We start from the raw sequence: 17,555 nt of genomic DNA on the forward strand, positions 1-17,555 counted from the left end.
ACTGTACAAATCAGAAACACTACACTCAGGTCTTCCTCTTCTCCCTCTCACTTTCCCCTCCCTCCCTCCCTCTCTCCTTCTCTCCCTCCCTCCCTCCCTCCCTCCCTCCCTCCATCTCTTTCTCTTCTCTCACTCTCTCTCCAAGTTGGTTTATCCACACACCACGAAAATATCTACTTCTCTGAGTAACAGGGGCAAACCAATGAGATGATACATGTATATCATTTGTCACACAGTAAATGCTCAATAACTGGGCCACTATCATCATTAAAGTGGTTGGAATAGTGACAGATAAGTAATAAGCACCAGTCAATGGTGGTCATTATTTTTAATATTATTTCTCAGTGGGTGACTTGAGAAGCTGTTAATGTCCAGTGGCTGATATCTGAAGTCCCATTATTATAATTCAGCCTCTTGTTTTGAAGAATTGGACTGATTATTTAATTTTTCTTAAAATTCAAAGACTAATGTTTACTGCATTTGGTCAGTTCTGAGAGCCCTTTGGCGAGCTGAGCAATCGCAGAGGATAAATCTACATGGCGAAAAGGTCTGGGCAGAATCACAAATGTAGGAAGTGGGCCAGGCAGAAGACAATGGGGAGAGGTTGGGATTATCGCCAATTACTTATCTCAACTAAAGGCAAACTATATTAAAAAAAAAAAATACTGTGTGGCCTGGCCTGTGGTGGCGCAGTGGATAAAGCATCGACCTGGAATGCCGAGGTTGCCTGTTGGAAACCCTGGGCTTGCCTGGTCAAGGCACATATGGGAAGCAATAAATGAACAACTAAAGTGAAGCAACTATGAGTTCATACTTCTTGTCCCCACCCTCTGTAAAATCAACAAATCAAATCTTTTAAAAAAGTGTATTTTTTGGGAAGGAACATGCTTGAGGATGTCTTTCATCTTGTGGGCTGCCAGTTTACCAACTCTGCTCAAGAAAAAGAAGGTCTTATCATGGGGTCAGCAAAAGCAAATAGGTTTCTGCTCCTTTGCCAGCTCCTGGTAATTGGCAGTGACTGCCTGAAGCTCTGAGAATTCTGAGAGCCCATCAAGGCCCGCTAGGAAAAAATGCTATGATTGATTAATGATGTCTGCCGTGGGCACAGGAGACACATGTGGTTCCCACACATATGCCATCCCTATTGCAGAAGAGGCCCTCTTAATTTCAGGCAGAATAAAATTCAGAATATGACTTTCTCCTTTAAGAGCAGGAAAGAGCTCCCAGGCAGTGTCCTGCTTGCCAGCAAGATAGAAGGAAACATTTCAAAGCAAGTCTGTTGCCTTGCTTCTATGTGCAAAAAGCGATTGAACAGTAATCTACTATTTTATTTAAGAAGAAAATACTTATTTTCTAATTCTATTTTATTTGTGACCTCATGGGTTTTAAAGTTCCTTTGTCTTTTAGTGGGCTCCAAGGTTCTGAGACACTGATTCAGTGATTACAGAAGTCAGAGAAAAATGACATATGAGAATTTAATGATGTTTTTAAAGTGATATCGGTTGATATAAAAAGAGCAGAAAAGAAGCTGAACTTCTTCGAGGCATAAGATACCTGAACTCTATAAAAGCTTAGATTATCTTGAAGGAATCAGGATGAATGAGTTGAGGTTTCTTTTCTCTCTGTAGTAAAAGTACAAAACAATTCTGATCAACTTTCTGAATCTTAAACAGATCCTGGAGCCAGACAGCCTAGTTCTTATCTCAGTCCTGCTCCTCACTAGTTGTGTGATTTGGGGGAAGCAAGTTCACCATTCTGTGCCTTGGTTTCCTCATCTGTAAAATGGGGATAATGAAGAATATCCTCAAAAGGCTGCCGGAGGATTAGAAGAATTAATATCTGTAAAGTGCTTAGAGTAGGGTCCAGTGTGTATGAAGCCCTTTGCAAGCGCTAGCTGGTATTATCAAAGTAAAAGCTGCTATGTTTAATGAGTATCTTTGGTCCTGGTGGTTACACTGTGGTCACACAGGCAGCGGAGTCCCAGGGGAGGGCTGGGGACCCTGGTCTTACCTATCACGGAGACGGCGCTGAGGGGCACGATCAGGGACAGCGGAGCGAAGGCGTAGGAGGCAAACACTCCCAGCTCGCCCAGCAGCATCAGGAACAGGCCCAGCCACCATGTCTTGGTCTTGAAATAGGCTCGGGGGTCCTTGGAGCCTGCCAGCCGGATGTGGCTGTACTTCTAGAACAGGAAGTAAAGCAGTAGTCATCTAAATACTAAATGGTTATTCCTAGTCAGTAGTTTTCAAACTTGCTGGGAAGCCTTAACAATTGCTTGGGAAGGATTGAAAAAATATATGAGTCTCATTCTCAGAGGAGGTGTGTGTGAAGCCTGGAGATGTGCATATCTAACACACACAGCAGCCGTGTGCAGTCTGCGTGGGAGCCATGGGCTGAGGACCCCCACTCTAGCCTGGCAATGCCCGGTCTAACTGCAATGCCCAGTGGTGCCCATGTTCAGGTGCCTGCTCTGCTATGCTCTGTTCTGTAGGAGTGTTGGCAGCTGTGCTGGGCAGCCCTGTGGGTCTCAGTGGACCCTGACCTCCCTCGAGTGGATACTTGGCCCAAGTATGGCCAATATCCTTTATTCTGGAAATGTGAACCTGGGACACAGAAACTGAGGCAGCAACTAAGGAAACTAGGAAGTCATGTTGATGTAGAGGGCCAAGGCTGCCTTTTGGGGAGGGTCACGATGGGGGTTGCATGGAAGCAGACACGGAGGCAGATGCGGAGGCAGGGATGCCGGTCTGCAAAAAGAAGAGCACGAACCAGACAAGTAGCCAAGGGACCATGTGGCCTGGCCTCAGAAACACACAGAAACATGCCCACACATATGTGTACAGGGGAGCTGAGACATACACATGTGTTTACACACCGCCACCAGGAAGGGGCGTTGGCCACCCTGCTGTGGGATTATTCTGACCACAGGTGTCAAGTCTTAGTCTGTGTGTCCCAGAAGCAGTCCCTGAAACAAGGTCTCGGGAGCAGGAAGTTGATCTGGGAGCAGGAAGTGAGACAGTGAAGGGGAAGAGACAATGAGGACTGTGTTCATGGGTGAATCAGTGCCTTAAGCAGATGGGGCTCAGTCCTCCTGGGGACCCTCTGAGAGCCCTGTGAACTCACCTCAGAGCAGACCCCCTGAGGATGGAAGCCTAGGGCATGAATCCGCTGGCTCCCACCCCCACTGGTTGAAGGCTGCCCCATGGGCACTCACGACCACCACCACCCAAGGTGTACACCAAGCTTCCCACATAAACCTGCATGCCAGAGATTTTTAAGTTATGAAGAGCACTGTCATTATAGATGAGGGGTGATGGGTGGATGAAGTCGTGGCAAAGAATCAAGACATTCCGGAAAGACCCGCAGAATACTGTCCCAGGCCCAGGGCACAGACGGAGTGGCAATGTCCCACAGAGCGGAGGCAGCTGGGCCTGCACCAGGCACCCTGGTTTGTCGGCTGTATCTGTCCCAGACAGCGCTGGTGACTGAAACGTACCTGGAGGTTAAGCGCAATGCTGACCACGAGGTGCCCGAAAATTGCCAACAGGGCACCGATCAAGTTCTCCTGTAAGGAAATTTTAGAAATAGAGATGAGCTGTGTATGGATTTGTACATCTATCTTATGTCAGTACCACATTGTTTTGATTACTATAGCTTGTAGTAATTTTTGAAATAAAAAAGTTGAAATCCTTCAACTTTGTTCTTTTTCCAAGATGGTTTTGGCTTGGGCTGACTTGCATTTTTTATGAACTGTAGGATGAGCCTTTCTCAGGTATTTGCTAATTTCCTCTTTTTTTAAAATTTATCTTTTTAGGTGAAAGGAGGGGAGATAGTGAGGCAGACTCCCTCATGCACCCCAACCAGGATCCACCCAGCAACTCTATCTTGGGCCAATTCTCCAGAACAAAGCTACTTTTAGTGCCTGAGGCTGTTGTGAGCTATCCTCAGCATCTGGGCCTCACTAGAGCCAATCAAGCCACTGGCTGTGGGAGGGGAAGAGGAGGAGAAGAGGGGAGAGAAGCAGGAGAGGAGGCAGGGAGAAGCAGATGGTCACTTCTCCTGTGTGCCCTGTCTGGGAATCGAAGCCGGGCTATCCATACACAGGGATGACACTCTATCTACTGAGCCACCAACCAGGGCCTCTAATTTCCATTTTGATATTTTCATTGACCCATGGGTTATTTAGGAATCTGTTGTTTAATTTACACATATTTGTGAATTTCCTTTTGTTATTGATTTCTCATTTCATTCCACTGTGATCAGAAAACATACTTTGTATGATTTCGATCTGACATTTGTTTTGTAGCCTAACATATACTCTATCCCAGAGACTGTTCCATTGCACTCGAAAAGAATGGGTATTTTGCTATTGCTGGTTTATAGTATTGTTTATATTAAGTGCTGGTTTATAGTTTATAGTGTTGTTCAAATATTCTATTTCCTTCGGATATTCTACTAGCTCTTCTATCTATTATTGAAAGTGGGGTATTAAAGTCTTCAACCATTACTGCTGAACTATTTCTTCTTTCTATTCTGTCAATTTTTGTTCATATACTTTGGAGCTCTGTTAGGTGCATACATTTTATAATTGCTCTATCTTTTTTTTTTCTTCTGAAGCTGGAAATTGGGAGAGACAGTCAGACAGACTCCCGCATGCGCCCGACCGGGATCCACCCGGCACGCCCACCAGGGGGCGATGCTCTGCCCCTCCGGGGCGTCGCTCTGTCGCGACCAGAGCCACTCTAGCGCCTGGGGCAGAGGCCAAGGAGCCATCTCCAGCGCCCGGGCCATCTTTTGCTCCAATGGAGCCTCGCTGCAGGAGGGGAAGAGAGAGACAGAGAGGAAGGAGAGGGGGAGGGGTGGAGAAGCAAATGGGCACTTCTCCTGTGTGCCCTGGCTGGGAATCGAACCCGGGACTTCTGCACACCAGGCTGACGCTCTACCACTGAGCCAAAGCTCTATCTTTTGATGGATTAACTCTTTTATAATTATATAATGTCCTTTGTCTCTTATAATATTTTTTGTTTTAAAGTCTATTTTGCCTGATGTTAGTATAGCCACTTGAGCTCTCTTTTGGTTACTGTTTGCATAAAATATCTTTACCCATTTTTAACTTTCAACTTATTTTTGTCTTTGAATCTAAAGTGAGTCTCTTGTAAATGGCATATATTGATACTTGGGTCATTTAAAAAAAATCTATTCTGCCAATCTCTCCCTTTTAATTGGAAAGTTTAATTGATTTAATATAATTAATAATATTGAAAGACTTGGGTCATTTTTCTACTTGTTTCCTATGTGCTTTATGTTGCTTTTTCTTCCTCAGTTCCTCCATTACTGTCTTCTTTTGTGTTAAATAGAAATATTTTCTAGGGTACCATTTTAATTCCTTTGCCATTTCTCTTACTATATATTTTTTAGTTATTTTCTTAGTGATTGTGCTGGAGATTACCATTATCACCTTATTTTATGACAGTTTAGTCTGGATTAATAACAATTTAAATTCAGTAGTTTACGGAACTTTGTTCCGATATAGCTCCAGCTAGGGGAAACAAGAAAAGTACAAATTCAAGGAGAAAAAGGAATGATGTATAATTTCCAATTGTTAAAGAAGGGCTTTTTCAGAAGGCTGAAAGTAGGTATCTAGTGGTCTTTATATTCCATGGACTTCAGTTAGGTGCATAAAATTGCATATATTGTATAGTTGCTCTATTTTATAGTTGTGTGTGTGTGTTTTAATTAGTATTTAGATGTGCCAAGAACTACATACTTTGCAAAGTATTTAAGTTTGTGATGGAAAGTTTTAAAAGACAGTATAGGGACTCGAGATCAAGAGTGAAAATGCACAGACAGGGTGACCAGGAAAGCAGGTTAAGGCCAGGTGGCCAGAAGGAATGTCGGATACACTGACTGCAAGAATGTCATCACCTGTCTACTCTAATCCCTGCTAAAAAACAAACAAACAAAAAAGCAACATTTTATCTCCCTTCTCACACTTGATTCTCCTGCCTTGAAATGGAAAATTCCACAAGCCTGCCTTTTTCAAAAAGGCCATGTCTCATGCAAGCCTGCTTTGTCCCCAGCTTATAAAACAGCCAAGCAGAGCCAGCCCCCGAGCCAGTCAGAGGACCTGCCTTTCCTCTGTGCTGCCTGCCGTGTGCCAAGGCATAAGCTTAATAAAATCTGTCTGGAAATTTCTCTAAGGTTTCCTCTCGATTTCTATCCTGGGGGAGCCAAGAGCCCCAGTGCCGGAAACCAACTAAAAGAATGTGTGAGGAAAGACACAGTGCTTCTTTGGAAGGTCCAGTTTGAGGACCTCAAAGGGAGCCCTTCATTAAGTGTGGCTCTTTATTTTTTTATTGATTTGAGAAGGAGATACCGATTTATTGTTACACTTATTCATACATTCATTGGTTTATTCTTGTAAGTGCCCTGTCTGGGTATCCAACCCGTAACCTTGGCTTAGTAGGATGATGCTCTAACCAACCGAGCTGCCTGGCTGGGGCAAGTGTGACTCTTAAAGTTATAAAGAACTTTTGCAACCTCCTGAGATGCAAATAAATACCTGGTGGCCAAGCCTGTGTTCTGCCTAGTGATTTAGTTTACCTATGCTAATGAGGAGGAATTGTTAAAAAGAGCTAACTAGCAGATTGTACAGAAACTGCCTTGGGCCGGTAGGAGACAGAAAGACTCCAGCTCCTGCTCTGTCATCTTTACTGGCCATGAAGAAGAGCCGGAAACAGCCTCTAGGAGTTTTGCAAAAACCAGAGACCTGAGCCAGGCTGTTCAGAGAACTCATGGGGGTTAAAGGTTCAAGGGCTAGCGGTCAGTGAGATTTGCTTGCTTCAGTCCGGGTTCCTTTCTCCCTGGGGGATGACAGGGTTGGTGCAGAATTTGGAGAAAGCCCTTAGTGTTAGGGCAAACCATATGAAATGGCCAATATTCAACTGTCTACCTGCGAAAGTGGCAGTGTCCTATGGTTCACTCAGCCTATTACCGGTAGCTGCTCTGTTATTTTACCCAGCGAGACCAAGCTGTCCTCTGATGACTAAAGCTGCCACGCTGCCTGCGAATGTGGTGGTAACAACTGGCCAAGTAGGAGTGAAGAGATGAAGGGAAACAAGCCGTGTGTCCGCACAGACAGGCCAATACTATTTCAGGGCGGGGGTGGTGAGAAATGAAGACTGTAAAGCTCACAAGGATAAACCCATCTAAGCGGCAAACCCATAGCTGAAAGGTCACTATGGTAACAACGGCTGACGTTGATGGAGCGTCCATGTACGTCGGGCACGGTGCCAAGCCCCTTCCATGTTGCACCTCCTCTGGGCCACCAACCACCCTCTGCAGCGGGCACTGCTCTGAGTCCTACTCTTAGCACATAAGCTGAATGGAGTTTATAGATAAACAAAGTAAGGCTCAGAGAAGTAAAATGGCTTGCTTGCCCAAGGGGAGGACGAAAAGATCTGAAACTAGAGGTCCGGCTTCCAGTCTCCTGGGGGGAGGGGTAACTAACTACGCTTCCAGACCATGGCTTCAGAATAAATTAGGAAAAAAATAACCCCACCTTGTAAGTGCTACCTTCCCACTAATGACAGAGGCAGCTGAGGTTTCTTTAAAAAGCTTTGTCTACAAGCACATTAAGCTCAGTGAATAATAACTGGCTACAGGCACGGTTAGTAACAACGTAATATAACCAATGCCCCATCATCTCAGAGGTTCAAAGTACATCATCAACAGTAATTATGTCCCAAACCTTTGTGAAGTGGTGATTGGTGCAATCTGACAAGAATTTAAAGTCAAGTAAAGAAGTTGCTTGGGGCCCAGGGATTCCAGTTTGAGCACACACCTATTAGTCACCTTCCAGTGTCTGGCAAAGGGCAGCTGGGTTGAGGCAACAACCAACAGGACTTCTGATATTACGTTCCTCCTCCAAGTCTCAGAGCTTGACAACTGTAAAATAGGGGTGTCCAAGCCTGCTGGACCTGCAAGGAAATGAAGGGCAGTGCCCGGGCAGCTGTCCCCTCTGGACACCAGTGGGAACTTCTCAGTCTACATTGCTTTTCTTTTTGCAAGGAACATTCCAGGTGTTTTCACAGAAGTCATTTAAAGTGTTAAATGCTCATAAGTAGGCATAGAAATCTGACCCTGGCATTAGTGACTCTGTTCCTTAAGAAAAGATGCAGCCAGCCTGACCAGGCAGTGGCACAGTGGATAGAGCGTCGGACTGGGATGCAAAAGACCCAGGTTCGAGACCCCGAGGTCACCAGCTCGAGCTCAGGTTCATTTGGTTTGAGCAAAGCTCACTGGCTTGGACCCAAGGTTGCTGGCTTGAGCGAGGGGTTACTCTGTCTGCTGAAGGCCCGCAGTCAAGGCACATATGAGAAAGCAATCAGTGAACAACTAAGGTGTTACAACGAAAAACTGATGATTAATGCTTCTCATCTCTCTCCATTCCTGCCTGTCTGTCCCTATCTATCCCTCTCTCTGACTCTCTCTCTGTCTCTGTAAAAGAATAAATAAATAAATAAAAGAAAAGATGCAGACTGCCCTGGCCAGTTGGCACAGTGGTAGAGCATCAGCCCAGCGTGTGGATGTCCCGGGTTTGATTCCTGATCAGGGCACAGAGGAGAAGTGCCCATTTGCTTCTTCACCCCTCCCCCTCTTGCTTCTCTCTCTTTTTCTCTCTTGCAGCCATGGTTCGATTGGAGAGAGCTGGCTCTGGGCACTGAGGATGGCTCCTTAGCCTCTGCTTCAGGCGCTAAGAAGAGCTTGGTTGCTGAGCAATGGAGCAATGCCCCAGATGGGCAAAGCATCACCCCCTAGTGGGCTTGCTGGGTGGATCCTGGTTGGGGCGCATGTGGGAATCTGTCTCTGCCTCCTCTCTTCTCACTGAATAAAAATAAAAAAGAAAGAAAGAAAAGACGCAGACTGAAACAATGGTGTTCCCACCGAGGGCTGGTCTTCTGGCAGCCTCAGGTCACTGTCTTCACCTGCAATGCCTACTTGGATTTTAATTGAGATAGAAGAGAGGGGTGGAAGGGAAGAGGGCCACCCTCATTTTGAAGGCAAATACCTGGGTGCGGGGTGGGGATCTCAGTTGCCTTAGAAGGTCCAAGACTCAGCCAAAGTCACAGAGTAAGCAAGTGGTAGGACCAGACCTGAACACAGGTCTCTTAACATTTTGATCCCCAATATATTACAGGTGAGGAAGTAGTGAGGCTTCTCAATGATCAGGAACCTTGTACTTAGGACATATCCAGTCAAAATCGGGATATTTTGAGAACGATAGGGGGTTTTATTAACACATGGACATGAGGCACAAACCCGGACTTTTGGTTTCTGCACTTTAGTGCAGTCTCTGAATGGGGAGTGGTGCTGGCAAGGAAAGTGGGTGAGGGCAAAACTATGGGCAGGCAGCTGGATTTCAGACTCAGGTGCTAGCCACGGCTTCAACAGACCCAAATATCCAGGGGTCGGGGTCAAGGTTGGGGGGCGCAGCAAACCCAAGCCGCTTCTCTCTTTGCTTCAGCTTCCTGGTGTGGACTTGGAACTTGGAACACCAGCAAACCCGGGCTGGGGACCTGCCTCTGCCACGGACTGCTGTGTGACTTCAGGGGAAGCAGCTTGACTCTCGGAACCTTAGCTTCCCCTCTGAAAAACGGAGCTGACTGTAGCCATCATATGATTGTCATGTTGTGTGAAATAAGGTACACGTTGAAACATTACATGACCCATAATAAATAGTAAAACAATTTTAGCTGTTACTATTATTTCTATAGTTTTTGTTATTACTATTGTCACTATTAGCAACAGTCCTAAGGACCTTTCTGGCTCGGATATTCTCTGATCCAAGAATTGATCTTTTACCGGCTACAACTCTGAAAGAAAATAAACTGTTCCCAGAAATGCAGTCAGAGGTCCCAGAGGCAGGAAATGTTGCTTGGATATTGATATCCAGCTGAAACCTCAGCTCAAACCTCCCTTTCCAAGGTCTGCTTTACATCTGCCAACAACAGCCTCTATTTAAATCCCATGGTGACAAGACTAGTCATCACTTGGTATTTAAACTTATCTTGCACAATCCCTTGGGCTTAAACTGCTAACAGTTAAGTATAAGCATTCTGGCTCGCTCTGAGGGTTACTCACATTCAAATATAAGAGATATAGCAGTCTAGCTAACCAGGCTCTGCTACATCTATAACCTGGTCTCAGGCTAGCTCCAGATGCTCACCTTCTGCCGCAGGTGAGGCATTGCCATTTCAACACCTAATAACCAGTACCAGGGAGAGAAGGGGCTTCCCAGAGTGCTGGCATAATGCAGGCAGCAGGGAGTGAGGGATAAAACCAAGGGCACTGGCAGTACACAGACTGGATTAGAATCACAGCTTTGGCCCTGGTATATGGATGTCCCAGGTTCAGTTCCTGGGCAGGGCACACAGGAGAAGCGACCATCTGTTTTTCCCCCACCCTCTCCCCCTTTATCCCTCTTTCCCTCCCCAGTCAGTGTGGCTCAAGGGGTTTGAGCATGGCCCCAGGCACTTAGGATAGCTCCATTGGAGCACATCAGCCTCAGGAACTATAAACAGCTCCATACTCGAGCATCGGCCCCTGATAGGGTTGCTGGGTGGATCCCAGTCTGGGTGCATGCAGGAATCTGCCTCACAATCTCCCCTACTCTCACCTTAAAAAATAAAGAATCAGTGGCCTGACCTGTGGTGGCGCAGTGGGATAAAGCGTCGACCTGGAAATGCTGAGGTCGCCGGTTCGAAACCCTGGGCTTGCCTGGTCAAGGCACATATGGGAGTTGATGCTTCCAGCTCCTCCCTCCTTCTCTCTCTCTGTCTCTCTGTCTCTCCTTGCTCTCTCTCTCTCTCCCCCTCTCTCTCTCCTCTGTTATAAAAAAATGAATAAAATAAAATAAAATTAAAAAATTAAAAAAAAAAAAAAAGAATCACAGCTTTATTATACCTACTGACTGTGTGGCATTGGGCAAGTTAATTAACCTCTCTGTACCAACTTCCTCATATGTAAAATGGGATTATAATAGTACCTACTTTGTAAGGGTTTTGTGAAGATTAGCATAGTCCCTGTCATATAAACACTCAACAAATGTTAGCTGCTGCCATGATGATGATGAAGATCACTTCAGTAATTGTGAACTGGCTATGAAGTGTGGATATAGGATAGATAGTTTCCTGCCAGGAAGACTGACAGTCACAAAAGCGTCATGGAAAAGCTGACACCTGAACTGGAGCTGGAAGGATGGGGCAGGATTTCCAAAGGCAGAAACCAGAGGGAGCAGGCAGCTTCAGTTTCCTCTATAACTCAGGTCATCCTCCCAGCCACCCTATGGGATGGATTTAAAACTGACCTGCAGCCTGACCAGGCGGTGGTGCAGTGGATAGAGCGTCGGACTGGGATGCGGAAGGACCCAGGTTCGAGACCCCGAGGTCGCCAGCTTGAGCGCGGGCTCATCTGGCTTGAGCAAAGCTCACCAGCTTGGACCCAAGGTCGCTGGCTCCAGCAAGGGGTCACTTGGTCTGCTGAAGGCCCATGGTCAAGGCACATATGAGAAAGCAATCAATGAACAACTAAGGTGTTGCAACGAAAAACTGATGATTGATGCTTCTCATCTCTCTCTGTTCCTATCTGTCTGTCCCTATCTGTCCCTCTCTCTGACTCTCTCTCTGTCCTTGTAAATAAATAAATAAAATAAAATAAAAAAAAAACAAAAAAACTGACCTGCAAAGGAGTTACATGGCTTTCCCCAAGTTACAATGCCAGACACAGCTGGCATTTGAAGACAGGGATCTTTGATTCTATAGGCCATGCTCATAACACCCTGCTCTATCTCTATTGTTGCACCAAACTCTGTCCTGAAGGGTAGGTACTCGTGCAAATAGCTTCCCCTACCTCCCTCGTGGACTGTAGGCTCCTTCAGGGAAGTGATGTCTCAGTAGTGCATGCAGCTGCCACCCCACCCAGAGCAGGCACGGATCGACAAGATTGCTGAAATGCCTATTTGCTACATAGAAGAAACTCAGGCCTGACTCTTCTGGGCTGAGGCACAGCACCCAATGTCAAGGACTGGCTGTCATGCCGCCTCCTCGGCGGCTCAGCCTGCTGGCCTCTCCTTCATAGACCACCCTTCTCCAACAAACAGAATCCATTCCCTATTGGGTAGGGCAGAGGGCAGGGCTGCTCCTAACTTCATCCCACTGACCAAGCTGGACTGGGGGCCTCTTAATGTTTTTCTTGCCCCAAAGGAAAGAGGTGATTTGAGGGCAGCCTGCCCCGACCACATGACCATGTTTCTCTGAGAGTTTCCCACAGTGATGGAGCCCCAGAAAGCATGTTTGCCAGGTGACCCCACTCCCTGGCCACACTGACTGGACCCATGTAGACACCTGACTCAGGCTGGGCCACTGAGATCTTCCCTCTTTTGAAAGTGGATGTGACAGTTTAGCACCTTCCAAGCCCCACTGCTCTTTCTGCTCCTTGGGTTCCATGAACTACCCTGTAGCCTTATAATAATTTCCCCTTTGCCTGAGTTTTCCTGAAATGGGTTTTATTCCTTGCAACCAAAACAGCCTTAACAAAATCAAAAGAAGGAGGCAGCTTCCCTTAAAAACCGTTTCCCTTATTGCAGGCAGAATTAACTTCACCTTCCTCTGCTCTGTGCACCTTAACGTTCTACTTGGTAACCACGAGGTGTTTCCGAGTCAAGTACCTGCTTCGTGCCTACCAGTGGGCTGGGTGCTTTTTCACTGCACACAGAGCCCTGGGAGATTAGAGATGGAGGGAGGTATTACCACCATTCTACCCATAACAGAAGCTCTGAGGGGTTAAGTCATTATGTCCAAGGTCACTTAGCTAGAAAGAAACACAGGCTTCTTCATTTCACCCCACCTTTGGGGGTGCTCATACCCCCTTTTTCATCTACTTATCTCCCATCTTAATTCTTAAGCTCTTTGGCAGAGTCCCCATGGATTATTTGTGTTTGCTCTGGCGTGAAGCTATATTTCTATAATAAGTAACTGAATTAATTTGTGATTAAAATGGAAACTTATTAGCAATCTCATCAGGGGGAGTGTTGTGTTTCTTTGATCTTGTATTTTTCTCCTTGGCATCCATTCACTGCAGGGCCAACTGTATTGACAATATTTTCTTTTTTTCTGTATCCTTGATGCTCTGGCATTTATGGCCTCGCTGACTAGGGGCAGACTCACAGGCCTAGCCCATTCTTAGCAAAGGAGCGTGTACTCCGGGATTCACTGCAGCACTGGTTCCAGTCACCTGGGGTGCCAGTCACCCCAGGTTAGACACAGTCTGAACATCCAACAAGAGGGGACCTGTCCAGCACGTTTTGATATGGAAGCTCAGCAGATTACTGGGCAATCATTCCAACAGCCTGCGTTCAATCACTACTCAAAGACACGGGAAACAGTCCGCAAACAAGGGGAACTTAAACTACCGAGACACAAAACTTCCTGTACAATCTGACCTTAAATTTGTAATACCGGAAGGAGACAGGAAGCAAGTAATACTGAAGCATGAACTAAGATTGTCTATGAGTAATGAGACAGGTGATTTATTAAAAAAATCATATCTTCTAAGTCTGACTGCATTCCTTTAAAAATATTTCTCTACCTCCTTATTTTTTATTTATTTAAATGAGCATTTTTCTTTTTATTACACATTCTGCTGGATGTGTGCGGGCCTGCCTACACCTGCCAGCAGCAATAGGCATGCGGACCGTGGACGTCTCCGTTAGCTTACGCTGTGCCCTGTTACTTGCTTGTTAGAGAAATACTGAAGTCCCAAACCCCCAAAGCTCTTGCCTTGTAGGAGAAGGAGCCCTGGCTCCCGGCGTCGGCGCTGCTGGTGGGCGGCAGCTGCTGCAGCTGCAGGGCTGCGCTGTGGGCCCCGTCCATGCTGCTCTACCGGTGCATCCCGGGCGGCTCGGGCTCCGGCATCGGCTCCGAAGCAGGGCTGCACTACGCGAGACCCACGCGCGGAGCCATCTTCCCTGTGGTGTTCACCTGCTTCCACCAGCCGTCTCTGTCTCACGTCGAAACAGGACTTCCGGGCTCTTTTGGCTGATTTACAGCCTTTTCCTCATCTTCACTTAGAGAAACGCCAATTTCTGCATCTCTCCCAAGCAGATAACTAGGAATATGTTTTCTGATTCTTACGGCGCCCTGTGGGGGGGTGGGGGTGGGTGGGCGGGAGAACATTAAAATTGCATGTACAATGAAACATTGAGCCCAGGTTTGTAACCTGAGAATACCATTAGAATAAAAAACAAAGGGCCGTGAGAAGTGAGGCCATTTAAAAATTATATCGTGCCTTTGGCCACCTTAATAAAGATATGGCTTATCTACCTCAAAATCTTTTCCCCTGGCCTTTAAAAACCCCCTTTCCTCTCCCCCTCTGCCTCCTTCCTCTCATCATATCTTAATTTAAGTCCTCCCTTTGCCACAGGCTCCTCTACATAGTGAATACTAAGGTGACCGACTTTTCTACAATAAAAAGGAGGACAAAAATAAATTGAAGAAAACAGTATCGTAAATAAAAGGAACATTTTATTCATTGCAATAATAATACACTATATGATAAATGCACAATAAAAACATTTGTAATATTTTATATTGCAATTATGCTTACATGCCTATTAATTTTTAATAATAACTGTAAGAAAAAAGCACTCATATAGCTATAAATACGTCACATCACACGCAATGGATCGACTCTGCATCGATCAAATGCAGACATTTACAGATTAGTCTTCCAATATCAAAAAGGAGGACATGCAGGAGGACACTTTTTGAGGGAGTATAGAACTTACTAAAGGAGGACGGTTGGTCACCTTATGAATACTGCCTATGCCTACTTCTCCAGGCCTCAAAAATTATATATATATATATATATATATATATATACATCCCACTGTTATACATAGGGAACCATCTGGGTTCTGGCTTAGGAAAGAAAGAATGAGAAAAGTCATTTCACGGAAGAGGGAAGAACTGGGCTGCTACTGAGGGTCAGAGTGATAACACTTGCCTGGGAGGTGGAAGATCTGTGTGGCCTGATCACTGGGAGACTCAGTTGTTTCATCTGTAAAGTGGGGGTAATAATGTGACTTCAAGTAAAACTAGCAATGGTGGTAATTCCTGTTAACTTCATTGGACTGATATTTTCAGCGTGTCTCAAACTTTTCTACCAAATAGAAAAGAGAAAAAATGCCCCTTGTGGTCTAGGAGGCATGGCCCTACCACAAATGTTGTGGGTCCTTATATATAAAAAAAAAAAGCATACAAATTTGGATTCTACCGCAAAGTCTATGTTTATTTTAATATAAAAATATTTTAAATTGCTTTTGATCTGCCATGTGCTACTTACTGGTTTTATCTTGGGTGAGTCATTTAACCTTTCAGCCAGTTTCTTCTACTGTGAAATATGGATAACAACATTCCTACCCCACAGGGTGGTGGTGAGAATTTGCTGAAATCATGCACATAAAATGCACGCACAGTGAGCGGTCAATGAATGTCAGCTGTTGTTAGTGTTAATTTTATTCTTATCAGTTTAATTATTTAGTTTACCCATGAATATTTCCTTTCTTTATCTCATGCATTCATGCAACAAATATTTATTGAGGGCTTACTATGTGTCAGACAGTCTCTGCCATGTCTCCAGGCTTAGGAAGCTGCCTCTTGTCTTTCCTGTAGCTTCTAGTTTCTTCTGTTATCTGTTCCTAGACCCAGGAATGCTGGTTCCTGGTGTGAATAGCACAGTCATATGTCCTGGGCTAACACTATGTCTAGATGCCGGGCTTAGCACAGGGGCAGCCATGAAGACTATTTGCCCCATGCGTCATTTTATCAAAGGGCCTACAGATGTGGTTATATTTCAGTGTGTGTGTGTGTGTGTGTGTACATATACACACATATATACACATATATCTAATTATTCATCTCTTCATTTTTATGTGTTTTAGACGCATTATTGTGTTAAATTTATGTATCCCTATTTTTTTTAAATCATTTAAAAATTTTTCAATTACAGTTGACATACATTATTATATTAGTTTCAGGACATCCCAGTGATTGGACATTACATAACTAAGTGATCATCCCAACCAATCTCGCACCCATTTACACATAGTTAGTAGAATATTGTTGACTCTATTCCTCATGTTTTGCTTTTGCCTTACATCCCTTTGGCTGTTCTGTAACAACCAATTTGTACATCTCAATCCCTTCACCTTTTTCACCCATTGCCCCCACCCCTCTGACATCTAGCAATTGTCAAAATGTGCTCTGTATGAGTCTCTTCTGCTGCTCGCTCATTTTTGTTTTTTAGATTCAATTGTTGATAGACATGTATTTATTGCCATTTTATTCATATTTTTGGTCTTTTTTTCTTCTTCTTAAAGAAGACCTGTTAACATTTTATAGAATGTTGGTTTGGTGGTGATGAACTCCTTTAGCTTTTTCTTGTCTGGAAAGCTCTTTATCTGCCCTTCAATTCTAAATGATAGCTTTGCTGAGTAGAGTAATTTTGGTTGTAGGTCCTTGCTTTTCATCACTTGAATATTTCTTGCCAATCCCTTCTGGCCTGCAAAGTTTCTGAGAAATCAGCTGACAGTCTCATGGGAGCTCCTAGGAAGGTAACTAACTGCTTTTCTCCTGATGCTTTTAAGATTCTTTGTCTTTAAATTTTGCATTTTAATTATAATGTGTCTTGGTGTGGGCCTCTTTGGGTTCATCTTGTTTGGGATTCTTTGTGCTTCCTGGACTTGTATGTCTATTTCCTTCACCAGGTTAGGGAAGTTTTCTGTCATTACTTTTTCAAATAGGCTTTATTTTTCCCATTGATTTGAAGGGATGGGGGAAGAGAAGCATCAACTTATTGTTCCACTTAGTTGTTCCATTCTGTTGTACACTCATTGGTTGCTTTTTTTTTTTTTTTTTGTATTTTTCTGAAGCTGGAAACGGGTAGAGACAGTCAGACCGACTCCCGCATGCACCCGACTGGGATCCACCCGGCACGCCCACCAGGGGCGATGCTCTGCCCACCAGGAGGCGATGCTCTGCCCCTCCGGGGCGTCACTCTGCCGCGACCAGAGCCACTCTAGTGCCTGGGGCAGAGGCCAATGAGCCATCCCCAGCGCCCGGGTCATCTTTGCTCCAATGGAGCCTTGGCTGCGGGAGGGGAAGAGAGAGACAGAGAGGAAGGAGGGGGGAGGGGTGGAGAAGCAAATGGGCGCTTCTCCTATGTGCCCTGGCCGGGAATCGGTCCCCCGCACGCCAGGCCGACACTCTACCGCTGAGCCAATTGGTTGCTTCTTATATGTGCCCTGACCCTCAATCTTGACACACTGGGATAATTTAAATACTCTATCCATTGGACCACCTGGCCAGGACCTCAAATAGGTTTTTAATTTCTTGCTCTTTCTCTTCTCCTTCTGGTACCCCCATGATGTGAATGCTAGTACACTTGAAGTTGTCCCAGAGGCTCCTTACACTATCTTCATTTTTGGGGTTCTTTTT

The 17,555-nt window shown here is 45.3% G+C and overlaps 1 protein-coding gene across 3 annotated transcripts in view; it reads right to left on the minus strand.

The window, feature by feature from the left end:
- The window catches only part of NIPAL3 (NIPA like domain containing 3), a 41,113-nt gene extending 27,046 nt beyond the window's left edge, over window positions 1-14,067 (minus strand). For 2 of the 3 annotated variants that reach the window (XM_066270095.1, XM_066270096.1), the window contains exons 1-3: window positions 13,839-14,067; window positions 3,497-3,565; window positions 2,011-2,182 (exon numbers count right to left, since the gene is read on the minus strand). In XM_066270095.1, coding sequence (XP_066126192.1) covers window positions 2,011-2,182; window positions 3,497-3,565; window positions 13,839-13,931 — 334 coding nt within the window. In that variant the 5' untranslated portion in view covers window positions 13,932-14,067. Of the gene's footprint in view, window positions 1-2,010; window positions 2,183-3,496; window positions 3,566-7,843; window positions 7,980-13,838 lie in introns of all 3 variants that reach the window. The other variant, XM_066270097.1, reaches the window with a different exon arrangement.
- Between the last annotated feature and the right edge of the window lie 3,488 nt (window positions 14,068-17,555).

The sequence above is a fragment of the Saccopteryx bilineata genome, chromosome 3, assembly GCF_036850765.1.
Source record: "Saccopteryx bilineata isolate mSacBil1 chromosome 3, mSacBil1_pri_phased_curated, whole genome shotgun sequence".
In the NCBI taxonomy this organism is placed as follows: domain Eukaryota; kingdom Metazoa; phylum Chordata; class Mammalia; order Chiroptera; family Emballonuridae; genus Saccopteryx; species Saccopteryx bilineata.